Genomic DNA, 24,564 nt, shown 5'->3' with positions numbered 1-24,564 from the left:
GGGGGGGGAGAGAGAGAGAGAGATAGAGAGGGTAAAACATCTGCTCATGCTGTTATGGAAATGAAAACGTAGTAAAACAACCTGGCAAACGCACACAAAGCCATAATGCTGCAGAAAGGCTTCAGATTAATAACAAATAGCTGAGAGACTGACTGTGACACAAACACAGGCAAACAGACATCCCTGCACACACTACATATGTATATCCACGCACACACCAGCAGTCTGTAACAGCTGTGGGACCTCTCCTCCCCCACTGACCCAGATCACTGATGATGGAAATCTTAGCCCCCCCCCAACATGGATGAACACTTGATTTTTCACAACAAATTTTCTCTGCACTACACCTCTGACGAAAAAGTTTTGCCACCACCTTAAAAATCTCCAGTTTGTTATATGCTGTTGATATGAAAGCAAATAAAGGCTGTTATCCTTTATTGATTTCCCCCTTATTAAATCTATACCGATCACAAAAGGAGAGGATGTTGATTAAAAACAAACAGATGAGTTATAGAAGAGAAAGATTTCTACACCTCCAGACAAATGAGAGCCACTGGAATTAAAGGACAGGGGCTATAACTAAAGCAATAGTGAAACAACTTGATACTAGACAGTGACACCTGCTCCTACTAACTTATGCTTTCTACATATTCTCTGCTTCTCCTGAGTTTCCTTTAGGTAACCTACATGTCATGGTTCCCTACCTTCTGTCTGAGACATGATAGAATTGGATTAAGTGGATAGTGATTACATTTCAAAGTCTATGCACAGCAACATACAAACACTTTTTATGCACTTGCAATTATTTTTTAAAAAGAAAAAAAAAAAACATTTTAGCCAAGTCTGGTAAATAAATATCCTCAGGTTTAAACTGACCAACTGTAACAGCCTTTACAGTATAGTAAATAAACATGTGAGTACCTCAGTGGTGCACCACCTCTGCAAGAATAAATACTGTAGTTTAACATAAAGCTCTTGAATTAATTTATTTTAAGGCATAATCTTTTCAATGAGACCCCCCCCCCCTTTTTTTTAGCTGTTATGCCACTTTTATCTCATTTTTGAATGTACTGTGCAATACATACTTTTCACACATATGTGCTCATCACTTTACATAAAAATGAATTTAAAAAATGCATTAAACTACAAGGATTTCAGAACAGCACTGTGGCATAAAGAAAATTGGAAGCAAACAAAGTCACTCACCTGTTCCAACTTGTCTTGAGTGAGTGTAGAAACTGAAAAAAATCACATGAAAGATGATTCTTAAATTTCAGTTTGAACACAGGACCACTCTTATGCATGAACAAAGTTTTTTTTTTAAATGCAAAAACATTATTACTCAATGAGAGTTTCTTCTGATTTATCAACTCTAGGACTTTTTGTTCAGTTTGAAGCTCATTCAGACGACTTCACAACATCCTCCATCTGAGAGAACAGCGATACAGATGCAAAAAAAGTGGTTTGGACTCCCTGTACAAAGTGGACCCCGCCTCTCTGGACATGAACACTGAGATAGACACACACACACACACACACACACCAGAAGTCACATTGATTAGTCTAAGCCAAGGCTAATAGTCAGCCCTTCCTTTTAGCTCCATCAGCTAAACCAGTGGTCTGGAACTTCCAAGTCTCAGAGGAAAGAATGTGTGTGTGTGTTTGTGTGTGTGTAGGTGTGCATGTCATTCGAGTAAAAAGAATACATTTTGTAGGTACTAACAGTACTAATACTATAAAGGTGTTTTGACATTGATACATGTTTACTGTAATAAACGTTTGTCTTTCCGTATATATGAATTGAAGTTAATGCAAGTTGCTTTGGATAAAAACATCCACTACTGAAAATGATGATGTGAATTACACTGTATAACAAACAGTGTTTGCTGGGGAAAGGAAACAGGAAGGGAGTGAGGGAGAAGCTGACTGATTGGACTCTGATCACTTCACACTGTATTTCCTACCACTGTTTTGGTTGCCAGCTGTTATGGAGCCATTAAGAGCCTTGACAAGACAAATTGGTACTGATGGACTGATATAATAATTAGTCACACACAGGCTGCAAAACACACACACACACGTTCAAACAGAGAGAATGTCATAAATGCCCAAAGATGCTGAAAATATAATATAAATAGACAGGGAGGGCAGAGCACTTGTGAAGTGTTAATAGAGTCTTTGATTTAAACCCGGTCACTATTTTCCTTTCACCACGAGCAGTCTATTCATCTAAAGAAATATACTGTATGCATGCATGGGGAAACAGTGACTGACAGGTCATTATCACCATTGTCCAGAGAGTAAGTGGTCACCATGGGAGACCAAGTGATGACTTCCACCGAGGGGCCATTTTCTATGAATCAGTCGGTCCATCAATGAACCAGTCAGCTGTTAATTGTTGCGGTTTGCTGTCAGTTCATTTCCCAAGAGTCAATTGGTGCCACTGTTGCACTGGGAAAGCAAAGATTTCATATCAGTGCTGCTGTGAAAATGAGTGAAATAGAAAAAAAAGAGGAACATCAGTGAGAGAATGCATTTTTTATTTGTTCTTTTGTAGTGTCAAAACAATTTTTCTTGACCTGACATATTGTATGTTGCAGGGAGTTTTTAGCAGAATGCTGGTAGAAAACGAGGAAAAACAGGATTCACATTTCCTTGAATCAGTGGAAGGGCTCTATATGAACTGTCTGGATTTATTCAGTCTTTAAATTTTGATGTTGGTCACAGACATTTCATGTAAAACGTTGTTGTGTCCTCCTCTGTGCCCTTTTACTTTCTTTGCACAATTCTATCCATTTGTATCCAGCACAGTGGGCGAACAGGAAGGGGTTCAGTGCCTTGCTTATGGACACAGTCAGGGTTACAGCAACTAAACCTAAGGTTTAAAGTTCAAGCTTTTGATCAAATCATATGAACTTCATCTGCAGATGTAGATGCGTTCGACAATGTGTCACTGACGATTGTTCATTTCCTTTTTCTTTTTTCAAGCACTTCTGTCCGTTCATCCACGTAAGATTGAAAGCTGAGTTTTAAAGGAAACACCACCACCACTTAGTAGCTGCTTCATCTGCTGATGTGATTTGATTAAAAGCTCAACAACAGCTACAAAATAGACCTTGCGGTGAGATTATTTTCTCAAAGACAGAAGTGTCATGTCTACTGGGGCACCCTCCCTCCTCTCTAAACTGGAAGTCCCTTGTTCAGTCAAATTAACACCACTGTGTCAGCAACTCTGCTGTATTGGCTTGTAGTGCGTGCTCAGTTAAGCACGACAAACACCGGCAGTGATTTTTTATTGGAAAAACTAATGTTGTATAAAGACTATTGGGAGTTAATTGGGCAAAGTCTTTCAATACTGCTGGGTGTGTAAAACATGGCTGATTAATCACTGTTGACACTATGTTACACTATTGATTGTGGCAAAAGAAAGCAGTGATGTGACATTAAAGCAATAATGGGTGTACCTTCAGTGTGATTAGTGTTACTTTGGGCGGCATCTTGAATAATAATAATAATAATGATCATCATCATCGTTGTAGTACCACTCAGCCATGCAGATCCATATGAAGACATTAAAAAGACAATAAACAACAGAGGCAGTTTGAGCACATTTAATATCCAATTAAAATATATTCCAGTTTAAGAGCAAAACATTCCTGACAAAGAGATAAAAAATGTTTCCTTTAACATTCTATTGTCTCATATTGTTTTTAAATTATGTTTTTTTTTTAAAAATATCATGGATTATATCTTTTGAATTAAAATATCAAAATGGCATTTGACAAATAACTGTAGATATGTTGTATCTGCATGAAAATGACTTAAATTTTATCTCTGTATTTGTAATGAAACATGCTGGTTATTTGTACTATGAGAACAATACATTTTGCTTCTGGAGTAGAAAAATAGGAATAAAAATATTTTCAGTTTTTCTGTAATGTATTCATATTTTTTTTTGTTTTTTTTGCTGCTGTTTTTCTTGTGTACTCTCTGGATGCTACTGTTCTGATTGGCCATCGCCCGAATTTAGCACAGGAGCTAAACACATATTGCAAACCCTGATCCTGATGAAAGGAACCATAGACTCACTTCTATGTTGAACAAAGTGGGGAACTGAGTGGCAATGAATGAGAAATTTGTTGATGTGACATTTTACAGCAAATGTACTAGGGTATTCAATTTTCTACTGTACTTGCATTGAATAGGCCTGTGAACTCCAATATATTATTATTGGAGATATGTATATATCTTCTGCGTTGCTCTTTATTGCTTTAAATCTCTATGTTACCAAGCAATCATTTATTGAACTGTATTTACCGTCAATAACCAAGCCTCTGATCAATGAGTGGTTTTATAATACCTGAGGGGGATTTCTGTAAGCCGTTTCATTTGGCAGGAAGAGTGTTCAGGAATGTGGCATGACTGCAAACTATTGCATTTTAAGATGCAACAAAAACTTTGGCAGAAAAAAATATAACAATTGATATTTCAGTTGGTTAAAGTTTGTTAAGTGTTTCACATTTCTGTGACAATGAAAACCCTTTAGATAAACTGAAACAAAAGTCCCGATTATAGATATTCGATTATGTAGCCTTTAAAACTGACAATCTGCTACTACTAAGTAAAAACACAGGTAACTCTCTCGCTCTCTGTGAGGTAGTGCAGGTTGACAGTCTCCTGTAGTTTTCTTTTTTCTTCAAGTTAAATGGATACCATGTCATTTTGAACTCCTTCATCGTGATATTCATGTTCAGAGAAGGAGGAATAAGACTAACAAAGCAAGTTAAACTGAAGGAATGGAAAGGAATCTCTCCTACACACCCGGACATGTTCAAAAATGCCACCAGTTAAGTGGATATAGCTTTCTGTGGGCTAACTAATGTGCTCGTGAACAACACTGGTTTCACTCAGTTAACTAAAGTAACAATGCAGATGTCACAGCTGGTGCCTGCTGGGAAAAAAAGTAAAAATGACAAGGTATCATTTTAATAACTTTAAAAGCATTTGGAAAGTTATACATACTTAAAATCCTAAGAAAGCAAACTAGTCATAACTTAAATTAAAAGTATGGCAGATTCAAATCAAAGAAATTCTGATGGCGTTTAAACTTTTCCAAATATACAGAAAGGAACATGTTGAACATGTTTTGCATTTAATCTTATAAGTGAAGTCAGTTTCAAGTCAGTTTGAGTATATTCCTCAGCACAAGTTAGACTAGGAAGACTTGTTTGTTAAAGCCATGACGGCTGGCTGGTGTTAGATGCTTGTGACGGAGTAGAGACTACAGGTTATAACAGGACAAAACTAAATAAAAACAAATAAAATAAATTCTGCTACACTTAGTGAAAACACTACGGGAAAACTGAGAAGTTGCAGCATGTCTTGTCTTCACTGAGAATGAACTACAGTATAGGCTACAGTTTCCCCTGAACTCCAGGCGAGGTCAAGTCTGTATGGTTATACCACGTTTATTCTAAAAACCTGTGGTCCTCAGATTGAGAGAATTTGTTTTGTTTTTTTTGTTTTTTTTTTTAGAAGAGTCACATAATGAAAAGTTGCATTTTTCTGATGTGGAAACAAACACTTCATATAGTAACTGCTTTTTGATGCTACTAGAGAGACTTGGTTTGAAGTGAAGAGTCCGGTTTACTGGCTATACAGTGCAGAGGAGATATAGTGAGTGTGTGTGTGATTGGAGTGGGGTTTTGGAGGAGGAAGTAGTACATCCATATTAGGTGAGAGAATGAGCCTCACAGCTCTGGACAGGGTGTATGTATAGACAGAGGGTGTGAAGAGTCATTAGTACTTGCTGCTGGAGCCATTAGCAAAGCGGCTGATGTAGGCTTCATAGACAGTGTCCAGGAATGAGCTGTCAGCCTGAAACACACAAGCAATATCTGTATAATATATGCTCTGCTGTATGTTTGTGTGTATTATCATACAACAATACTACAGTAATATTCATTTTACCTGGATCAGATGCAGCAGTGTGGCTTGGAGCTGGCTTCTGGACAGAACTCTAACCTCCTCCTGCAGGGTGGGTCTGGGCAGGGTTGAGGGGGCAGGGCTGTTCTCCTGGGAAACTGCTGACAACCCACCGCTAGGCTTTGCCTGAGTGAACACACTGGGAGAGAGGAGCATAGTGGGGGCCACAGTGGCTGGTATTCGCTGGGGGGAGATGACCTGGACAGACAGGAGGTTATTAGTACTCTTTTATAGTTTTTCATGGTGGTTAGAAATTATAGGCAAGTTGGCAACAATCAAATTTTGTAAAGTTGCATGCAAATTTTGGTGATTTGATTTCACTTTTCCACTTTTTTTTTTTATCATTTGCTATACTTCTAAGTCAAAAACAACTGCTAACTGAGTTCTCATTTCCCAGTACTTACCTGAAACTGCAGTGCAGCCTTTTGACCTGCAGTGGCTGCAGTCTGATTTGGGACTGGGCCTGCAACCGAGCCTGCACTTTGACTCTGCGTGGGCCCCAGGAATCGAGGGGCCAGTCCTGGACAGAGTCGGGGGGGATCACTGGAAGCCAGGCTTTGCTCCTGTTGGACCAGCTGGAGCTTTTGGAGGAGCTCGTGAGGAGACACCACGCCTGGCATGTGGGAAGACAGACCTGACAAAAAACAACAAGGGGCCCAATTAATGCAATTGTCTTAATAGCTTACACAGATAGAACAGGCATCCTGCAGGCATTTACAGCTTACTTAGAGAAATACAGAATATGAAGAAATCAGATTTTACAGATACTGAATAGATTCTGACACAAAACAGACACTATAAAGTGATTGTTATGTATTTTACGAAAACTGATATAATACCTTGTGCAGGTTGAATGACTTGGTCATTCTTCACCTGAGATGGTAACAAACCTGGCAAAGTAGGAAAGATATTGTTAAAAATGATACAGGAGTGTTCTTTACTCATTACCTTTTTTACTAGCCATTATTTATTATTCTATACATTATATAATTTATTATACGCATTTACCAATTTTTCTAAAAAAATAAAAAATGGTGTGTGGTAAACTTATTCAGCACATGGTTACACTGCTTATTTGTAGCATATTGATAGAAGAAAAGATGTCCCACCTGCTCCCTGTAGAGTTGAAGCTGACTGGCTGTTGTGCTGGGCCTCTTGTTGAGGCTGAGAAAGGCTGAAGAACAGCTGCTGGCTTTGTTGCGCTTGAAGGTGGGAACATGACACAGAATCCAGCATTATGGGCTGGGGAGGGAGGTGGGGATTTTGCTGCAGAGGAGGGGGGTTGGGACAACGAGGGGGAGCAGCAGAGGAGAACGAGGTGGAGGGAGAGGGAGGTGGCTGGATTTGGAAAAGTCTCTTGATGGGGTCAGATTGAAGCTGCTGCTGTTGATGGTGATGATGGTGGTGCTGCTGATGATGATGATGGTAAAGATGGTGATGGTGGTGGTGATGCTCCAGTGGCACCCCGTTGTCACACAACCTGTTCTCAGGGGACTCAGACACAGTCTGAAGAACCCCTCCAACCCCTCTCTGTCCCTGCATGAGCTTCTGGATGGCTGGGCAGTGCTGCTGCTGCTCCTGCTGATGAGCGGTCATAGGAATCGGCAGCAAGCCCGTAACAACATTTCCACCGTCTTCCCCAACTACTGCCCTGATCCCGCCATCTGAACACACAGCCATGGCGGCATTACCTCCCTTGGAGGTCTGACTTCTGCCAGAGTTCAATGTATCATCGTAGGTCAGTGTGCGGGCTACAGGTGGGCGAGCTGATGCTGACCCTGGCACAGGCACAGCTACAGCCACAGGAGAGATGGCGTCAGGTTTGGATGAGTGGTGATGCTGATGTTGAGAACCAAAGAGAGTGGCCAGAGAGAGAGACTTTGGTTCTGCACCTTCACTGTCCTGGAGGAGACAAACACAGAAGAGGATAAGAGAGAAAACTAGCAGAAGGCATGAGAAGAAGAAGAGAACTACAGCAACTGTGTGAGCTTCAGTTGTTTCTAAAGCATATTTAAGAATATGGTCTAACAGGAAATGATTTAGAGAAGGGCTCTTCTTTAATGAGCTCAATAAAAAGAAGACAGAATGTGAGACTGAAAGTGAAACTGAGTGTTTCACCTGTGTGTTTGTTGGTTTAACAGGTATTGGTTTAATTAGGTTGGGGTTTCCATATAGAACACTGCTGCCGCCAATCTCCTTTGGCTCTGAAGTCGACTTCTCCTGAAACACATAAGGAATGGAAACAGAAATGGAGATCCAGGGTGAAAAGGGGCAGATTTTGAATCTGTAATAGTCTATTTGTTACATTTCTCACCAAAACCCTGCAGTCTTTGGTGTGTCCCAACAAAATATATTTTTGATCTGCTGATATGACCCATTATGAACCCTCCAGACCTCTCAGATCATCTGGAACAGGTCAGTTTTTATGTGCCACATTATCTGGTACAAACAACTCAAGTTTTAAGACTTTTCTTTTATCAAAATAAATTTGGGACTATTTCTCCAAATTTTGCACTGCATTGTAGCGGCGCAATCAACCTTGTTGTTGAAAGGTGCTATACAAATAAACTTGCCTCGCCTACCTACCTTGTCATACTCTGTGCGTGCTTTGGTCAACATCTGGATGATGTCTACTCCCTTCCCTTCACTTCCACCTCCTCTGACACCACTGCTGCCTCCGCCTCCGCCTCTACCTCCGCCTTGTCCTCGTCCTCGTCCTCGTCCTCCTCCACCACCACCACCACCACCACCTCCTCCTCCTCCACTGACTCCTCCTCCCGCTGGGGACAGCCAACCACCCTGAGACTGAGCGAGGACCTGCTCCTGCTGGGTCAGACTGCACAAAGTAGTCCATAAACATACATGTCCAAGGTTCTTCAAAAGCTTGTGATAACTTTAGTGACACGCAGTAAACTGAAGCCATTTCAGAAATAGACTACCACTTTATCTTTATACCTACAGTGTGTTTTAGCCAACGTAAGATAAATTAACTGTCACCCTTGGAGCCAAGTTCATTCAAACATGTTACTATCATTTGTTAGCTGAAAACTTAAGATGTTGGCTCTAAATCCCAGATACAGAGCCATTAATATACGCAAGTAGTCCATCATGTGCAGACTAAGATATGAAACAAACTTTGGCTGTTGAAAAATAACTTATTACACATTATTTGTTCTCATATTAACTAACTATTATATGAGTACTTACATCTTCATCCTCTGGGCAATGCGTTGACAATCCTCCTTATCATAGAACCAAATCCCATGGATAACCACTGGTGAGGAAGAAAGGGAGGGGCAGAGTAGGGTTGGTAGGCAGAGAGAAAGAGAGAGAGAATTCAATTTCCGAACATCTTTACATAAACAGAGATGAAACAAAATGTCAGGGTTTGCAGCCATGACCCAGTCAAAAACCCAGTTAGCTGGCAAAATAATGTAACTGTCTGTTCAGTTCTGAGCTTCTAAGGTCAGCAGACAACAAAATGAGCCCACTGATCTGCCATACCCTTAAAATCAAATGAATGCACAGACGTGCTGTAGCACAATCCTGCTGTTATGACATCAGTACAGGATGGACAGACATGTTAACTGTCTATTATTAGCCCTGTTGGGTCTAAACCCAGAGTTTTAAATTAGTCATTTCCCAGCCACGCCAATGGGAACAGAAGTCAGCACCGCCATTACACAGTGAAACATGGGCCCCAGGAGTCTCTTGAACTACATAAACATGGTCAACAAGGGGGACAAAAGGCAACACTAACACACATTTGTCACGGGATTACACAGCAGTAAGTAAGTAGGCTGCATTACATTACACTGTGACTCATTTTTCTATTTTCATTTGCACTTGCTCCTAAAAGCATATTGAAGCAGCCAGTGGTGTTGCATAATTATCCAATTCCAGTCCATGAGGAGAGACTTGCACCATTTTGCTTAGCAACAATGTTAGGTGTCAGGAAATAAAAACAATGGAGGCCTAAAAGATATCCAGATCCTCCAATCCTACTTCAACAAAACCGTAGGTATTAAAATTTTAAATACAAGTGCCTGAAACAATAAAACTAAAATAGTTCTTCTGGATACCTTTCTACCCCATTATGCCCTAGATATACACATTGTACACGTCTTAACACGAGCAGCCACACAGGAAGTTTGCCTACAGAAAATACAATATAAACAGGCAGAAATGATTTATATGAAAAACAAACTGTGATGAAAAAAGAAGTATAAACCTGAGCAAGTATTTGAGGCCAAATTCCGGCACTTAAAAGATTGACACTTGGTGCTATGGACACATTTCAGACAGCCTTAAATAAGACAGCAGGACAGCATGTGACACCTCAACACACACTTACTTCCTAAAATGGACTCAAGAAAAGATAAGGACTGCTGCAAAAAGGGAAAGAGGCAAAGTGTTAAAGACATGCGAGTAACAGGAAATAGAAACACCTTTAAATGAGCTAGAGAGGATTTCAAATCAGACACAAAAGAGATAAAGAGAGAAAAGAGAAGAGAGAAGAGAAAGAGAGAAGAGAGAAGAGAGTAAACAAAAAGCAACAGGTGACGTCTACGCTATGTGGCGGACAGCGTTACAAACATAGTCCTATCAAAGACACACACACACATATTCCCACAAAGACAGACATACACAAAAATGAACACACGCACTTGGCTACCAGTGAGGTTGGACAAGCCACTGAGGTCAGTATGGATGAGAGGAACACACAAGGAGGGAAAGGCAGAAGCACGCACGCACGCACGCACGCACGCACACACACATACACACACACGGGTTCAGTTGAGCCTGGGAAAATCAGTCTAGTACCAAATAAGTAACTGCAGTGGGAGACTGTCTCGTGGAGCCAGAGCCACTTAGTGCTCACTGGGGATGAGACTGTTTGACAGAGACAGAGAGACACACACAATCAAAGTCAGAGAGCTGGAAAATTGAGAAAAAATGAACGAGCCGGATATGAAATAGAAAGATGTGAGGTGTGTTAGAGAGGAGATTATTAAGTGTTCCATCAAAAGAATAACAGATAGTTCTCAGAGCTCTTTAGCTGTCAGGAAACATAGAACTGAACTTTGTCAATGAATGAAAAATGTTGAACTTTAGTGAATTAATGAGAAGACATACGGCTGGACAAGTTTTGGAAGTTTTAGATACCAGAATGTCTCTTTGATTGTGCTACCATGCATCATCCACACAAAGAAAGAAAGAAAGAATGAAGACAAAAATGAAGAGGATTGTGTAAAAAGAGCTTAGAAGGTGTGTTTAATAGAAGAGATTATCAGACACACTTTCAGCCTGTCCTGATATACCAAAAGTCTCATCCTTAACAAGACAGAAAACCCCCAGAAAGAGAGAGAGTAAGAAACAGAGAGTGGGAGGAGGACTAAAACCAGTAGCACCAACAGAGAAGTGGCCGTGGCCACAAGGTTAGGCTCTCAGTGTAGATGTCAGAGAGAGAGAGAGAGACACAAAAAGTGAGAAGGGGGCTCCAGTCAACAACACTGGGGACAGGGAGTGAGAGGAAGAGGGACATCTGCATTATATGGGTGAAGGAGAGACCCTAACCAAGTGAACTGGACTGGGAACTACACTGCAACATCACACAGGTAAATAACTTCAGCAAGAGGACACCAAAGTCTGAGACCACCGGAGTGGTCACTTACTGAGAAATGTCAATTCTGAACATGACGGCACAGATTGAACAAGGAGTATTGGAAACTTTGGCAATGATCACTCCACTGGAGACTGTGTGTAATCCAGGACTTAAACTGTGTGGTCCTTTTTAACCCTTGATAAAGTACGACAAACCAGGCAAACAGTGAGCACATGTGCACATGTGTTGTCTGCCGCAAACCTATAGTGACAAGACGCCGGCGGGGCTTGGATGCATAAGAAAGCATTTTTAATTTCAGTGGGACTTCATTTGAGATTTTTCTGTGAAGCAGCACGTCAACCGGTCACTCTTCTGATGGGACTTTGATTTTGAAAGAAGACATTATTAATTATCTCCAATCCACGTTTTTGTTTGACTGGCACAAAAACATCAGAGTTTCCTGAAGGTTTAAATGTGCTTTGACAACACAGTAACCCAAACTGCACTACTGGGACTACTCAAAGAATACTTTTTTATTAGCTCTTAGCTTCAGTATAGTTAGCAGTCCAGCCATTTGTAAGCAACACTGTTGTCCAAGATGGATTAAGTGTGCTTTTGCAGACTGTGATCATTTTTGTGGAGAGAGCTCACAGAACAGTGCTGGTATTATTTTAGTCTGTATTTAGTTTGCTGGAAGTTTGTCAGCTGTAGGTGCTTTTACAGTTACTCACATCCATGCTTGGAATAATTGTTGACTGTGAAGAAACATCACTTCCTTTGTTTGTCGTAACGGAATTCATGACATTGTAGGAGGAGTAAATATTGAGATTTACAGCTACCGATGTTATTAGTATTATACCTTGTCCCTTGCCCCAAACACTTAACTACATTTGAATTTCAGTAAGATCTCTTGCTACTGAAGCCCAGTTATAAGGAGACATTGGGGACAGCTGTGCGTGCACTACCTGACCAGACTAAAGGGCCTTATACACAGTGTTACCTGGAACAGCAGTGCACCATCAGTATATCCTTTTCCACTGAAGAAGGAAAATCTAATCAGAGGTGATATCACAACACCTTTATTGAACCTTCAGCCAGAAAGGTGATTACTGGAGCTACAATTAAAGGCATAACCTAAACACCTTTAAGTTCTGGAGAGGATCAACAAGACAATTACTACTGGACTGAGAGACTGCTGAGACAAGTGTAGCCATGCTGAGAGGCCTGTTTCAGAGGAAACCTAAACATGAGAGACTGGAGGAGGAACCTGAGGTCAGATTTAAAGGCTCGCTGGTGTCAGAGACAGACCTGGGATACACATACGTCCGGCCTGGAGGTAAGATTTTCCATGCACACAAAATACAGAACACCACTGCCATGTTAATTGGAGTGCTAGTGTTAGCCACATCCAATATGTGTGGGCTGCAGTACACACAACAGTTCAGGTGAAATCCACATCAGTGTTAAAGGTAAGGGTTGATAATACAATAAATAAGGGCTGCATCTGATGATGATTAGCCTATTAGCCTATATCTGTCTCCAAAATGTAAGGAAATTGTGGGAAAATGTCCATTACAGTTTTCTAAAGCCCAAAGTTTGATTGAATTTTTTAATGTCTTTATTAAAACAGAGAGATATTCCATCAAGAAGCTGAACTGCAGTCATGTTTGGCATTTGCTGATTTATCAATTATCAAAAATAGTTGCTGATTACTTTCCTGTGGATCCATTAATCAATTACTTGACTAGTTGTTTCAGCTCTATGATAAATCAACTCACTTCTGAACCATTGGGCTCCACTTCATCAGTACTTACCAGAGTATAGATAAATTAAATCACATCTGGCGTTAACTTTAGCAGCCAACTGCTGTGCATGGGAGAACAGATACAAATGTCAATTTAATACATTTTATATAATATACAGTACTGCACAAAAACTATATATCAAATTGAGAATTCTGTAGTCTTTGAAAACAAAGAATACAAATCCTTAACAGTGTTTTTTAATGGGGCAACCAAAACACTGTTAAGGATTGTAGGTGCTTATAGGAAGGAATGTAAAAAGCCTCCTATCAGTTCCTGTGCACTGGGATATTTGCCAGAGGTATAATGACTTGCTCAGGCTAAATTTCCCGCCTTTGAATTTTGCCCTGTTCTGTGGTATATCTCCACAGTTTATTTTTAGCCTGGGGTGCCACTTTGTGCCAACTGCCATTCCAGGAAGTTACAGCAGCACTGAGAGCTACTTGTTTGTTTAATGATAAGATTCCACGACCCTTCCACACAGAGGTCATGACACAGTGGGACTGGCAGCATTACCAACAGCCTGGGGCCTAAATAGTATTACAAATCAGGCATTGGCCCGTGAAAAAACATCTTTTTTCATGCTGAGATTCATTCCTGTGCATACAGTTGTCTGGAAAATGTCCCAGCACCACACACATACCATCATCTAGTCAGTCAACACTCAGTGAATGTTAGCTTACTCCTGCTGTACTTGGGTGGCTTCACAACCTTGTCACGTAGCTGCATGCTAAAATAATGTATTTAGGGTCCAATCATCTGATTAAATCAGAGCAGCTATGTAGATTAAAATAATAGTTTGATTTCAGCCATACTGCATCTCTCCTTTTTGGGTGTTTTATTATCCACCTTAAATCAGAGTAATCAGTTGGAGCCACCTACCATTAGGTTTGCATTGTACCCGCCCACTCTTTAACTTATATCATCCCAACCCATATTTCCTTCTTATCAGAGGAAATAGTCATCAACTGAGCTGTGATTACTGGCTTTAAACATTTTTACATTTCTTTCCTTCCTCTGGACAAATGAATTAGCTGTTCATTTGCAATGTATTCCCATTACCGATGTTCTAATCACATATAGAGGCCAGTACTATCACAGATCTTCTGTAATGTGTCCTGAATGCATTTATACAAGGCATGAAGGTGTTGAGAGGTCAGTGAGGAAAGTTTATGTCATACACATTATTTCAGTGTGCCTTCAGGATGTTTAATCATGGCTATGTTGTATAAGTGTCAGTAAGACTGATGAAGTACCACGGTAAATGGATCAAAGAAGGCGAAAGGAATCCAGTGGTATCTAAACACTGCATTCCACCTGCCTCTTACTGAGCCTGATGGAGAGTGTGAGACCAGAGAGGGAGGCAGGTCTGTGTGTGTCAGTGATTTCTGAGTGAGTGTGTGTGTATGTGTGTTTAGATTATCAGTGACTGTTGTGGTGTATCTAATCTCTGCTGGCTAGTTTTGTAGTGCTGTCAGGCTCCCACATGCACACTCTGCAATGTGTTTGTGTGTATACGTGTGTGTGTGTGTGTGTGTGTGTGTGTGTGTGTGTGTGTGTGTGTGTGTGTGTGTGTGTGTAAGTCTGAGAGGGAGCCAGGCTGATAGAATTCACCCGGATACCTCTGCTCCTTATATGGAACTACTGAGTCTCACTCAAATTAAATGCATGCTGAAGACTTTTGTTCATCTTTTTATCATCTCTGTGACTATAGAAACACCTGTAATTTTATGTGTGGTGTGATCATATTGCATTACATCAAATGTACTTATCCTTTACAGTTTAAAGATTTTGGTTGATAGTCGACATATAGTAAGTGACACTGGAAGTGGCTGGGCAATGAAGCAGTTGGCATAAAACTACAATAAAAGGTGTCAGTGCATGTACTGTACTCAACAGGTGTTGAGAACAAATTCTGTCGCACAAAAATCTAAAGGCATTAATAATTAACAGGCAGACATAAGAAGCGTGTCTGTGTCCTTCTCCTTACATCGTGCATTGCGGTACAGCAAGAAGGGGTCCTGGAGTTGGAAATCCAGGTCTTTGGTGATCGGCTCTGTCAAATTCTCCATGCTGAGTCTGTTCATTATGGTGAACCCATGCCTGGGAGATGCCAGCCTGAATACATAGAGGACACAACATACACAATGGTTGTGAAAAATTAATGTAAAAAATTGTTACTGACTATTTGGAAACAAAAATGACTTCAGCTACCATAATGGCCATTATACAGTTAAGCTAAACTCAGGATCTTTACTATGCTAAAGAATGCAATTATCCATTCTGAGTTTGAAGTCATGTCTTACTTATATATATTTCTTATATATGTCATATTTTCTGAAATAGAATTCATTTTGAAAGGATGCCAAAATTACCATACTCAAACTCTAAAAACTTAATTATACACAAATTATATCACCGACTAACTGAGGAAAGGGTGAAATTATTTTGACAACAGAAATAGCCTAATGATAATAGTCAGCATGGTGGAAAACTAACTACTGAAGTTGTCTCTCTAAAATGTCATGGGAGAATTCAGCATGTGAAAAAGCTTTACTGGACTACCATTCTAAGTACAGCTTTGCACAGAGAAGCTTTAGATTGCGAGATTTCAAACTTTTGCAACAAAATTCCTTACCTCGTGTAGATAAAAAGAGTTCCTTCCACCTCGGTCTTCTCCTGGAAAACACAGAGAGAGCCAACCACAGTAATGCTGGTATTCACGTGTGTCAACGCACTGTAAGGTAAGATGTCATACTGGCCGGATGTCAGACTGGCCACACAAGGGGTATTTGAGTACACGATATAAATAAAACCGAAATTAAACATTTTCACTTTCTGAAAAATAGCTCGTTACACCCTGAAACACCGCAGCTGTCCGAGTTTATTTAACTGCTGTAACTTCAAATGAAGTAAATCTGTGTCAGCGACAAAGCGCGCCGACCACGGATGATGATGAGCTAAGCTAAGTTAGCATTATATCATTAACCACGGTTCAGGCTTACCCACTCATTTGTCCTGTTGTTGTAAGTATAGAGAGCGACCTGGCTGGCCACGTCCACGATGTTGTTGATGTATGGATCTTGTCGCTGCAGAGCAGCCAGACTTATATCCAGTCCTTTAGCGGCAAGGCAGCTACTGCTACCTGCTGAAGTCGCTGTCATTGTTCCCTATGGAGAAGTTAGCTCGCAACCTAGCTTCAACTGCTAACGAGTCACAGGGAGATGAGATAAAACCAAACCAGCGACAAGGGAAAAGGACAGTAAAATCGGCGACTACACAGTACCCTGTTTTGCTATTTAAGACTTGTAAATTAAAAAGAATTCAAGAGTTATCGACCTCTAACTGCCATGACAGAGTTTGTTAACGGCCATGTTTAGCCAGCGAGATTGTAAACAACCAGACGTGAGTAGTTGCACACGAAGCTTGAAGATTTCAGTCTTATTAATCGACTTGAAAATCGATGAAGTCCTGCATGCATATGCATGAATTTTCAGTAATATTTTTATTCAGACGTGTTATTATAACGCCAGGGGAAACATACATATGTACAATTAAGCATGTAGCTTTTGTTTGATTTAAATAATTATTAAATGCAAACTTACATCAGCTGGGTTAATTTAATTGCCAATGGGTAGGTTATGGAATGTGTTTTATGTTTGTGTTTTATATTGTCTTGTTTACACCGTTGTGCGTGCGTGCGCGTGCGTGCGTGCATGCGTGTAACATAGAGTAATATAGTTTTAGACACACAAAACTATATTTTTCGGTGCATTGAGGGGTCCTTTAGTATTGTATTCTATTTCATTCTGTAATAGTTTTTTCTATTTTTTCCCTGTCACTTGTCTCTATACAAGTAAGCAGCTGGTGTTTCTCTTTTACCTTTCATCTCTGTCTATATCTGACTGCTTGGCAACATAAACACCGATTATGACTGATGTCTCCCAAATCACAATTACATTTCTACATTTCTCATCAAATGCACTAGGGGGCATCAAAGGGATGGATAATGGATAAAACACAACCATCCCTCCTCTACCCTTTTACTGCAGGAGTTGGAGTTGATCTGAAAGCCAAGCAGGAATGCATGAGTGTGTGTTTATAAGTATCCCCCAAAAGTCTTGTCTTAATAGGAAGGGAAAGCCTAGGAAAGGGCGGTTGTACCATCTGACACATATTCCCAAAAGCATGTTTTTATTTGTACTAAGTGACTACAGGTTGTTTTCCAGCTATTTGTAAATGGGTGATAACGAAACAGACACACAAGCAAAGGCAGCATTTACTTAAGAACATGTTTAGTACCTTGGTCAAGGGCCAAGTTAAGGTAATTCTGAGCATAGTCCAAAGTTTCCAGTGGTGCATTTATCAAGGCCCACATTTCCTGCCTGTTCAGTGGTTTAAACTTGCAGTGATCTGGTTAGTAACCATAAACCTTCAACAATGCTGTTATCCCTGTGTGTTTATGTTGTAAGCTGAAACTTCTCCCTCTTGTACCCATGTTCATTCATATGCAGTATTTTTATGGATATTGTATATAATCCAGGAGACATATCCTTCATGTTAGAAAAATGAATACTCAAGGACAAAACAGTAACTGATACAGGGACAGGATTTTCAGGGCTTAAAGTTCTTGATATCACACAATATCAGTAGGATCACCTGACAGTGAATCTCCATATTCACTTCAGCATATCCTGCTCTGTTGTAAGGGCACCTGTGGGGACATAGCCACCTCTTAGAGTGGACATACATAAGCCCCTTCATTTCTTATGCATGTGATGCAAGTTTTTCTTCTTGTATATAAAATGTCCAAACCTCCTCTCCTCTGCAATGTGATGTAATAGTTGTTTCAGTAATTTGATTTATACTGTCACAAGTTGGAGATGTATATCAACTGCTGTGCATCCATCAACAACCATGATAGAGTGCCCTTGAGAGAAACAATGAACATCCAACTGCTCACTCAGTTTAAGCAGCACTGGAGGAAAACATCTGCTTCAAATGCTTTAGTGTGGAAGTGCCACTATGCCACTTTTGTCCATAACCTCCCCTCTTAAATATGAATGAAGCACTTCCAGGTCAGGCTATGACACGTCTGCCTCTCCATTAACATGAAAATAGCTGCTTTGTGATTCAGAATGGGCCTATTTGTCTCTTGGCAAGTATGTCTATTACTTTGTCAGTGTGGTAGTGCTGGCAATCTGTGTGTTTCAATGTATATGTGTCCATTTGTCAGGGTGGTATCTATCTGTTTGTCAGGGGGGGTTATGTTTGTCAATGATAGGGCTAAAGAGTTATCCATCAACAGGTCAATACTGTCAATAACCATTCAGTCAACATTGAGCGCTTGTGTCTGATTGGTGGGGACAGGCCAGGAGATGCTGGTGATTGGCTTACAGGCAGGAAGGACAATGGGATGTAGCCACTGGGCAGCTTATTGAAAGTTAACAAGGGGATGGTAGGCATTGTTCTCTGGGATGTAATTTGCGTTTCCTCTGTGAAAAAAATGTCCATCTTCACACATTTTCAGAATTGACATTTTGTATGTTGAAAAGAAAGTGGAGTGATTAAAAAAATTAGAGGGAGAAGTTAAATGACCTTATTTCAAATAAATATCTTAGAGGAAAACGATTATTCTGTATCGATAACAAAACAATAAGATAATATAAAACAATGGTATATATGTATGTATATGCATTTCAAATATGCGTTCACAATACAAAGTGTGTGCACAAACAGATGGTTGTAGAAAGTAACAAAAGAAAATCTATAATTTACATAGGGGACACAGTACATTGCATAATTTCAGATGTCCATTGATAGGGATGGCCATTGCCCTCGAACGTAAAGAGAAATAGTCAATGGGTGAGATAGATGGCCTGCCTGGAGGGTTCAATCAGGGTCCATCGTTAGCCTTGGCTCCAGGCGGTGGAGATAATATATAGCCTTTATCATTTAAGGAATGTTTGCCTGCAACACCTTTCTACAATATTCTATACTTTCACTTGAAGAAATATTCACACCAGCGAGGCCTGGCTGTAGTGTTTAGCTGACAGTCAATTGGCAGCCCTGCTGGCACCCATCTGATTTCCTTCAGTCCTTTTGCAGATTGGAACACATCAAGCTCAACTTTCTAAAAGCCAAAGCTGCCTGTGATCATGTGAGGAGGAATAAGATTTAAACAAAATGTATTCAATATTTCTACAGCTTGTAGTAGTCAGCAAATAACATGTGATGTTTCATTAATAATTCCTTCATCTCTTTATAAGCCTAATCATCAGACCTTTGGTTCCTTCTGCTGAGTGTGCAGTCAATGATTATATCAGAGACTCATCTGGATGATGCAAAAGTCAAAATCACGCATACGCAACAGCACTCAAAGCAGTGTTGAGATAATCTGTAATCTTATCAATTTCTTAGAATGTGTGAAACATTGAAAGCAATACTCAGATTTAGTCCTCATTTCTTTTTAAATTTTCAAGGTAAAAAATAATAATTTAAGTTGTAGATTTTCTTCACTAGATATTTTTGCATAAACCATATATAAAAATGCACAATTAGATACATAAAATACATCTTCTTAGCAGTAATTTACTTTGTTAGTGTTCTACCACTTTTGCAGTTATTCTTTCGAATATATAAAATTATTGCCCCCCCCATTATTATATCATAATCATATTAAAAGTTCGAATCCATCAGATCTGAATTTCAGCTAGTCTCAACTCCAAATATCCCATTGTTCCGCTGACTTGAGTCTCTGCCTCTGTTATGAGGAGGTTTCCCTTTGACTGACCAGCAGATTGTTGGATTCCCACATTTTGAGCGTTTGTCTGTTGAGAGATTCCCAGAGACCAACTGCGCTTTAGAGTCGCACACACTCATACACATACAAAGGGGTCGGGAACTGCAAATATAGAACAGTCATAAATAGAATTGATATTCCATGTGCAGGCTGGATTACAGGACATTTGTGTATTGTGTGTCTGTGTGTTTGTGTGTCCCCTGGGCACAAGTGTCTGTTCCCACGACCTGCCCTCCATCCGTTCTTCCTTCCCTCAATCCTTCCTTCCGTCTATCTTTCCCATTCACTTGCCAGTGTAATTAAACAGAGGCTGATTTGGCAAGAGCAGATTCAGACCGCCATTGTGCCATTCCCTGACCATCTGTCTCACTGCCACCACAGGGCTGACTAAGTGAAAGCAAGACAGCTAAGTACTGTACTTACTTACAGTTTTGCAGAATTTGTACTTTGTTTGAGAATTTTCTCTGCACTTCTTCTCTACTACTTTTCAGACAAAAATTTTGTACTCTTTACTAGTCACTTCTCAGTTTCAGATTTCACCCAAAAACACATTTGAAAAGCTTTTAAAATACATTATGATTTAACCAGTGGTTCGCAACCTTTTTTGGCTTGTGGGCCACATCAAAAGAGTAGTGACTAGATGGGTCCCTTTGTCATGTTTCTGATGTCTGTGAGTTATTAGCAGTTCCACCAAAGAGGGACTTCCCCACACAGTTTCATATAAATAGCTTTTTAGACCCAATGTGGTCAAACTATCCAACATTTCACAAAAAAGCTAATATTAGAGAAAAGTAGACCCAAGTCGATCCTTGGTTTTTCTTCTTTTCAACCCCATTTATGATCTCAAAGCCCCCCAGATTTATCTTGTGACCCACTTAACCTATAGATTGGGAGCCGTTGGATTAAAGTACATTATATACAATAGTTAAATTAGCTCCAGTTTGACCAGCTTCAACAGTAAAATGCTACTTATGCATTGGGGCATCAGTATTAACAGTCTAATAATGTATTAAATGATGGTATGACATTCAAAGGAGCTGTTTTTCTCCAGAACAAGTACTCACTGCTGAAATGTTGCTTTAACTGACATTCATCATGCACAACAAAAAGTCTGGGAACATTTCCACTCATTCATCAGCGCAGGCATTTGATAATCCTTAATTTCCCTCCAAATATACACTATATTAATATAAAATATGCCTCACAAAACACGATATATTGTTCAGAATAGGACAATTAATCTGTCAAATGTCATCAATAGAATCATTTATCAGCTGTCTCTCTGCCTTTACTATGTCTACAGTGACACATGTAGACAAAAAGCTTTATTCTATTACAGGATGGTGGGTGGTGATTTTGCGCTATGGCACTGAACAAATGAATACAGGCTGGGTTGAGTCATCAGATTCACCTCCTGATTATAGCCTGCAGTGGGATTGACATGAGGCCTGCACATTGTGAAGTTCGTATTCAGTGTCAAAGACAATTATATGGGATGGCCAGTTCCATAATTAGAATCTGTAAATGCTTCTCCGTACCTTCAATACATCCCGATGTATTATTGAGCCCAATTATTCTGTTATGTGAAGCATATCTTTTGTTTAACGCGACATCTCGAAATCACCCTTTAAATATTGGGACCGAATTTGTTGTTTTGTGGGTTTATCCGTAAAAAAGAGAGGAACTGCTTTTCAAAATAAGGCCAAGAGCCTTATCCTTATGAAGACTGAGTAGATAAGCTAATGGAAAAAAAAAATCTTTCTTTCTTTTTTATCTTTTATATCAAGCTGCCTGTGCAGAGCTTTTAGGAAAACAGCTCAATTTAAGAACCAACATGTTATTTGTGCAAGCAGGTCTATCCAAAAAGCCTCAGTAGGAGCTGTAGAGCCAACTGACTCAATGTCATCAAAGCCTGGTCCAGAGCTATTTAGTTAAAAGCTGATGTTGTTGACTTTGTTTGACATTTTACTCCTAAATGAGCTCTGTGTCATTGTTGTGTTACCTAAGAAAATAGGCCTGTGTCTCCAGAAAATTACTTTGCGTGCTTTAGGGGCCAGGACAAATTTGTTTCTGGCCATGGAGAACAATGTCGAAACATACTTGACTGTCCTGAGGGTAAAAGGGGAAAAAAACATAATTGAATTCTAAATATCGTTGTTATTGTCCTCTAGATAAAAAGGTTCATGATTCAGTCTTTGAGCACTGACCTTCCTGAGTCAGTCTACTTCATGATATTTGAGTCTGTATTTGCACAGCATCCAAAGATCCAGAAGAGAAAAAAAAATCGGCTTCCTTGTGGTTTCTCCCTGTTTAAGAGAGCCATGAAAAAGATCAGAGCTTGAGTCATAAAAGAGTTGAAAAACCAGATATTTAGTGTGTGTGTGTAAACAGAGCTTTGGCCAAGGAAAAGAATGAGGCTGAAGCAGTCCAGATGTCTAGGAACTATGGGCAAATCAGATGTAGGTAAAACTGTTTCTTCCTGCAGAAATCAGAGCCTATGCAAAGCTTAAGCCTGCTATGGAACATTATCCTACTTCTCTCTCTCTTTCCCTCACACACACACACGCGTGCGCGCGCGCGCGCACACACACACACACACAGACACGCACAGGCACATTCTCTCTTCCTATTTCCTCTTGCTCTCTATCTTCTTTTTCTGTATCACATGCATGGGTTTTGGCCACCTTCCTTCTCTTGTTTATCTTCTTTTCTGTTCCTTTTAAGATCTCGTGACACCCCCCCCCCCCCCCCCCCCCCCACACACACACACACACACACACACACACACACACACATCTGGAAACAGTCAAAGCGTCTACATGAACGGGGAGGGGGGCTACCTCTCTCTCTCTCTCTCTCTCTCTCTCTCTCTCTCGCTTCCTCTCTCTCTCTCTCTGTCGGTATCACTGCAGAGCTGAGCTGCAGGGGCAGCAGAGGCAGAGAGAAGAGAGAGCTCTAACTCCCGATCAGTGAGACACAGGCAGACAGACAGACAGGCAGGCAAGGCAGACAGACAGGCACACAGACTGACAGACAGACACACCGCCGGACCATCATGGACTGGATCAGGACAGAGAACCCCGTCTCCGGATGAGACAGGACGGCCTGGCTTCTGTTTTTTGGGGGGACTCTGCTATAGATAGCCTACGTGGAATAACCAGCAGCCTATTGGGAGATTTAACCCCGTGCTACCCGTGATGGAATATTTACACTCTTCTCATTTTCTAATTTTTCTCCTCTTCTCTTCCTCCTCCTTCTCTTCCTCCACCACCACCTCCACCTCCTCTTCTTCATCCTCTCACATTTTGACACGCTGCTGAAGATGCGCACGAATGCGTCTTTTGCGCACTTCCATTGCGACCGTCACTGACAGCGCCCGTGCTTTATAACCTTTTGAAACCTTATCCTGTTTTCTTTTTAACACAACAAGGGAGAGGGGAGTAAGAAAGAGAGAGAGAGAGAACGAGCGAGGTGTGAATTGAATTGAACGCGGTGCTGGTCTCATGTTTCTCGCCTAGGGCCCGGATGTACCGAGGGATGCACCGGTGCGTTTTCCCAACCGGTTCCGCCGAAAGCTCCCTCTTTTTTCTCGCCTTCACCTCCATCATGGGGATTAGGTAATATTCACTCCATGCGAAGAAACCCTCCCCATAAATAAAAAAAAACGGAATACCCAAAACTGTCCGTGCCAGACAGTTCTTTCTTCTTTTTCCCCCTTTTTTAATTTCTTTATTTTTGGGGGGGCTTTTTTTCCTCTTGTTATTTTCCCTCCTCCTCTCCAGCTTTTTCCACTCTCTCTCTTCCATTCACCTATAGGGATAACGCCGGACTACATTTATGGTAAATGAAAGCAAAAACATGTACATCCCGGAGGACACCCTTGAGAACCATCAAGGTATGTGGTGTCTTTTTTATTTATAACTGGCAAACATCTTGTAACTGTGCATGAGAGGGAGGAAGGAGGGAGGGAGGGAGGGAGGGAGCAAGAGAGGTATGATGATCTCGAAATGGGGATGGGATGGGGAAAGAAGAGGAGGAGGTGGAGGGAAGGAGGGGGGGGTGAAGTAAAAGGGGTGTTAGCTCTCCTCTCGTTTTCAACAGATGGACAGATGCAGCTCTCTTCCCCCCTCTTGTCCACTTTCCCCCTGTGTGCAGTTTGTTCCTTTGGTCCTTTCCTCCTCTTATGTGCAGTTTGTGCAACGAGTGAACTTGTGCCATGATGCAGGGAGCCATCAGGGACAGATATGGATGAGGCCTTTTTCTTGCTTGGTTTAGTCCACACTTGTGGGTTTTAACAGGCCTGTCCATCCCATAATGGGTGGGCAGTGTTCTTATTTAGCCAACAGGCAGTTGTAGGTGGGTGGGTGGGT

At 40.7% G+C, this 24,564-nt stretch overlaps 2 protein-coding genes across 2 annotated transcripts in view; both read right to left on the bottom strand.

Moving 5' to 3' along the window:
* Window positions 1–1,397, bottom strand: part of cacna2d4a (calcium channel, voltage-dependent, alpha 2/delta subunit 4a) — an 86,550-nt gene extending 85,153 nt beyond the window's left edge. The window contains exons 1-2 of the mRNA XM_087177038.1: window positions 1,343–1,397; window positions 1,207–1,238 (exon numbers count right to left, since the gene is read on the bottom strand). The gene's annotated coding sequence lies outside the window, so the exon portion shown is untranslated. The remainder of the gene's footprint in view (window positions 1–1,206; window positions 1,239–1,342) is intronic.
* A 2,199-nt stretch (window positions 1,398–3,596) lies between these two features.
* dcp1b (decapping mRNA 1B) lies at window positions 3,597–16,777 on the bottom strand. The gene is made up of 11 exons (XM_023417996.2): window positions 16,398–16,777; window positions 16,031–16,071; window positions 15,383–15,510; window positions 9,193–9,259; window positions 8,572–8,821; window positions 8,104–8,205; window positions 7,095–7,887; window positions 6,825–6,875; window positions 6,390–6,619; window positions 5,971–6,183; window positions 3,597–5,877 (listed from the first exon to the last, which is right to left on the bottom strand). Exons 1-11 carry the CDS (start codon window positions 16,554–16,556, stop codon window positions 5,800–5,802), a joined length of 2,112 nt encoding a protein of 703 aa, XP_023273764.1. The 5' UTR covers window positions 16,557–16,777; the 3' UTR covers window positions 3,597–5,799.
* Between the last annotated feature and the right edge of the window lie 7,787 nt (window positions 16,778–24,564).

This window comes from Seriola lalandi, unplaced genomic scaffold, assembly GCF_002814215.2.
Source record: "Seriola lalandi dorsalis isolate HSWRI2012SDOR001 ecotype SW California unplaced genomic scaffold, Sedor1 jcf7180002054579, whole genome shotgun sequence".
In the NCBI taxonomy this organism is placed as follows: domain Eukaryota; kingdom Metazoa; phylum Chordata; class Actinopteri; order Carangiformes; family Carangidae; genus Seriola; species Seriola lalandi.
This window is presented reverse-complemented; position numbering and strand designations above follow the sequence as displayed.

What these genes read in the sequence shown, in the direction of transcription:
- dcp1b (XM_023417996.2), bottom strand. Translation starts at nt 16,556, where the DNA reads ATGACAGCGACTTCAGCAGGTAGCAGTAGCTGCCTTGCCGCTAAAGGA. An exon ending in ACTCTTTTTATCTACACGAG is followed by an intron (nt 15,511 to 16,030) that starts GTAAGGAATTTT and finishes CTATGTATTCAG; the next exon opens with GCTGGCATCTCCCAGGCATG. An exon ending in CACGCACAGAGTATGACAAG is followed by an intron (nt 8,206 to 8,571) that starts GTAGGTAGGCGA and finishes TATGTGTTTCAG; the next exon opens with GAGAAGTCGACTTCAGAGCC.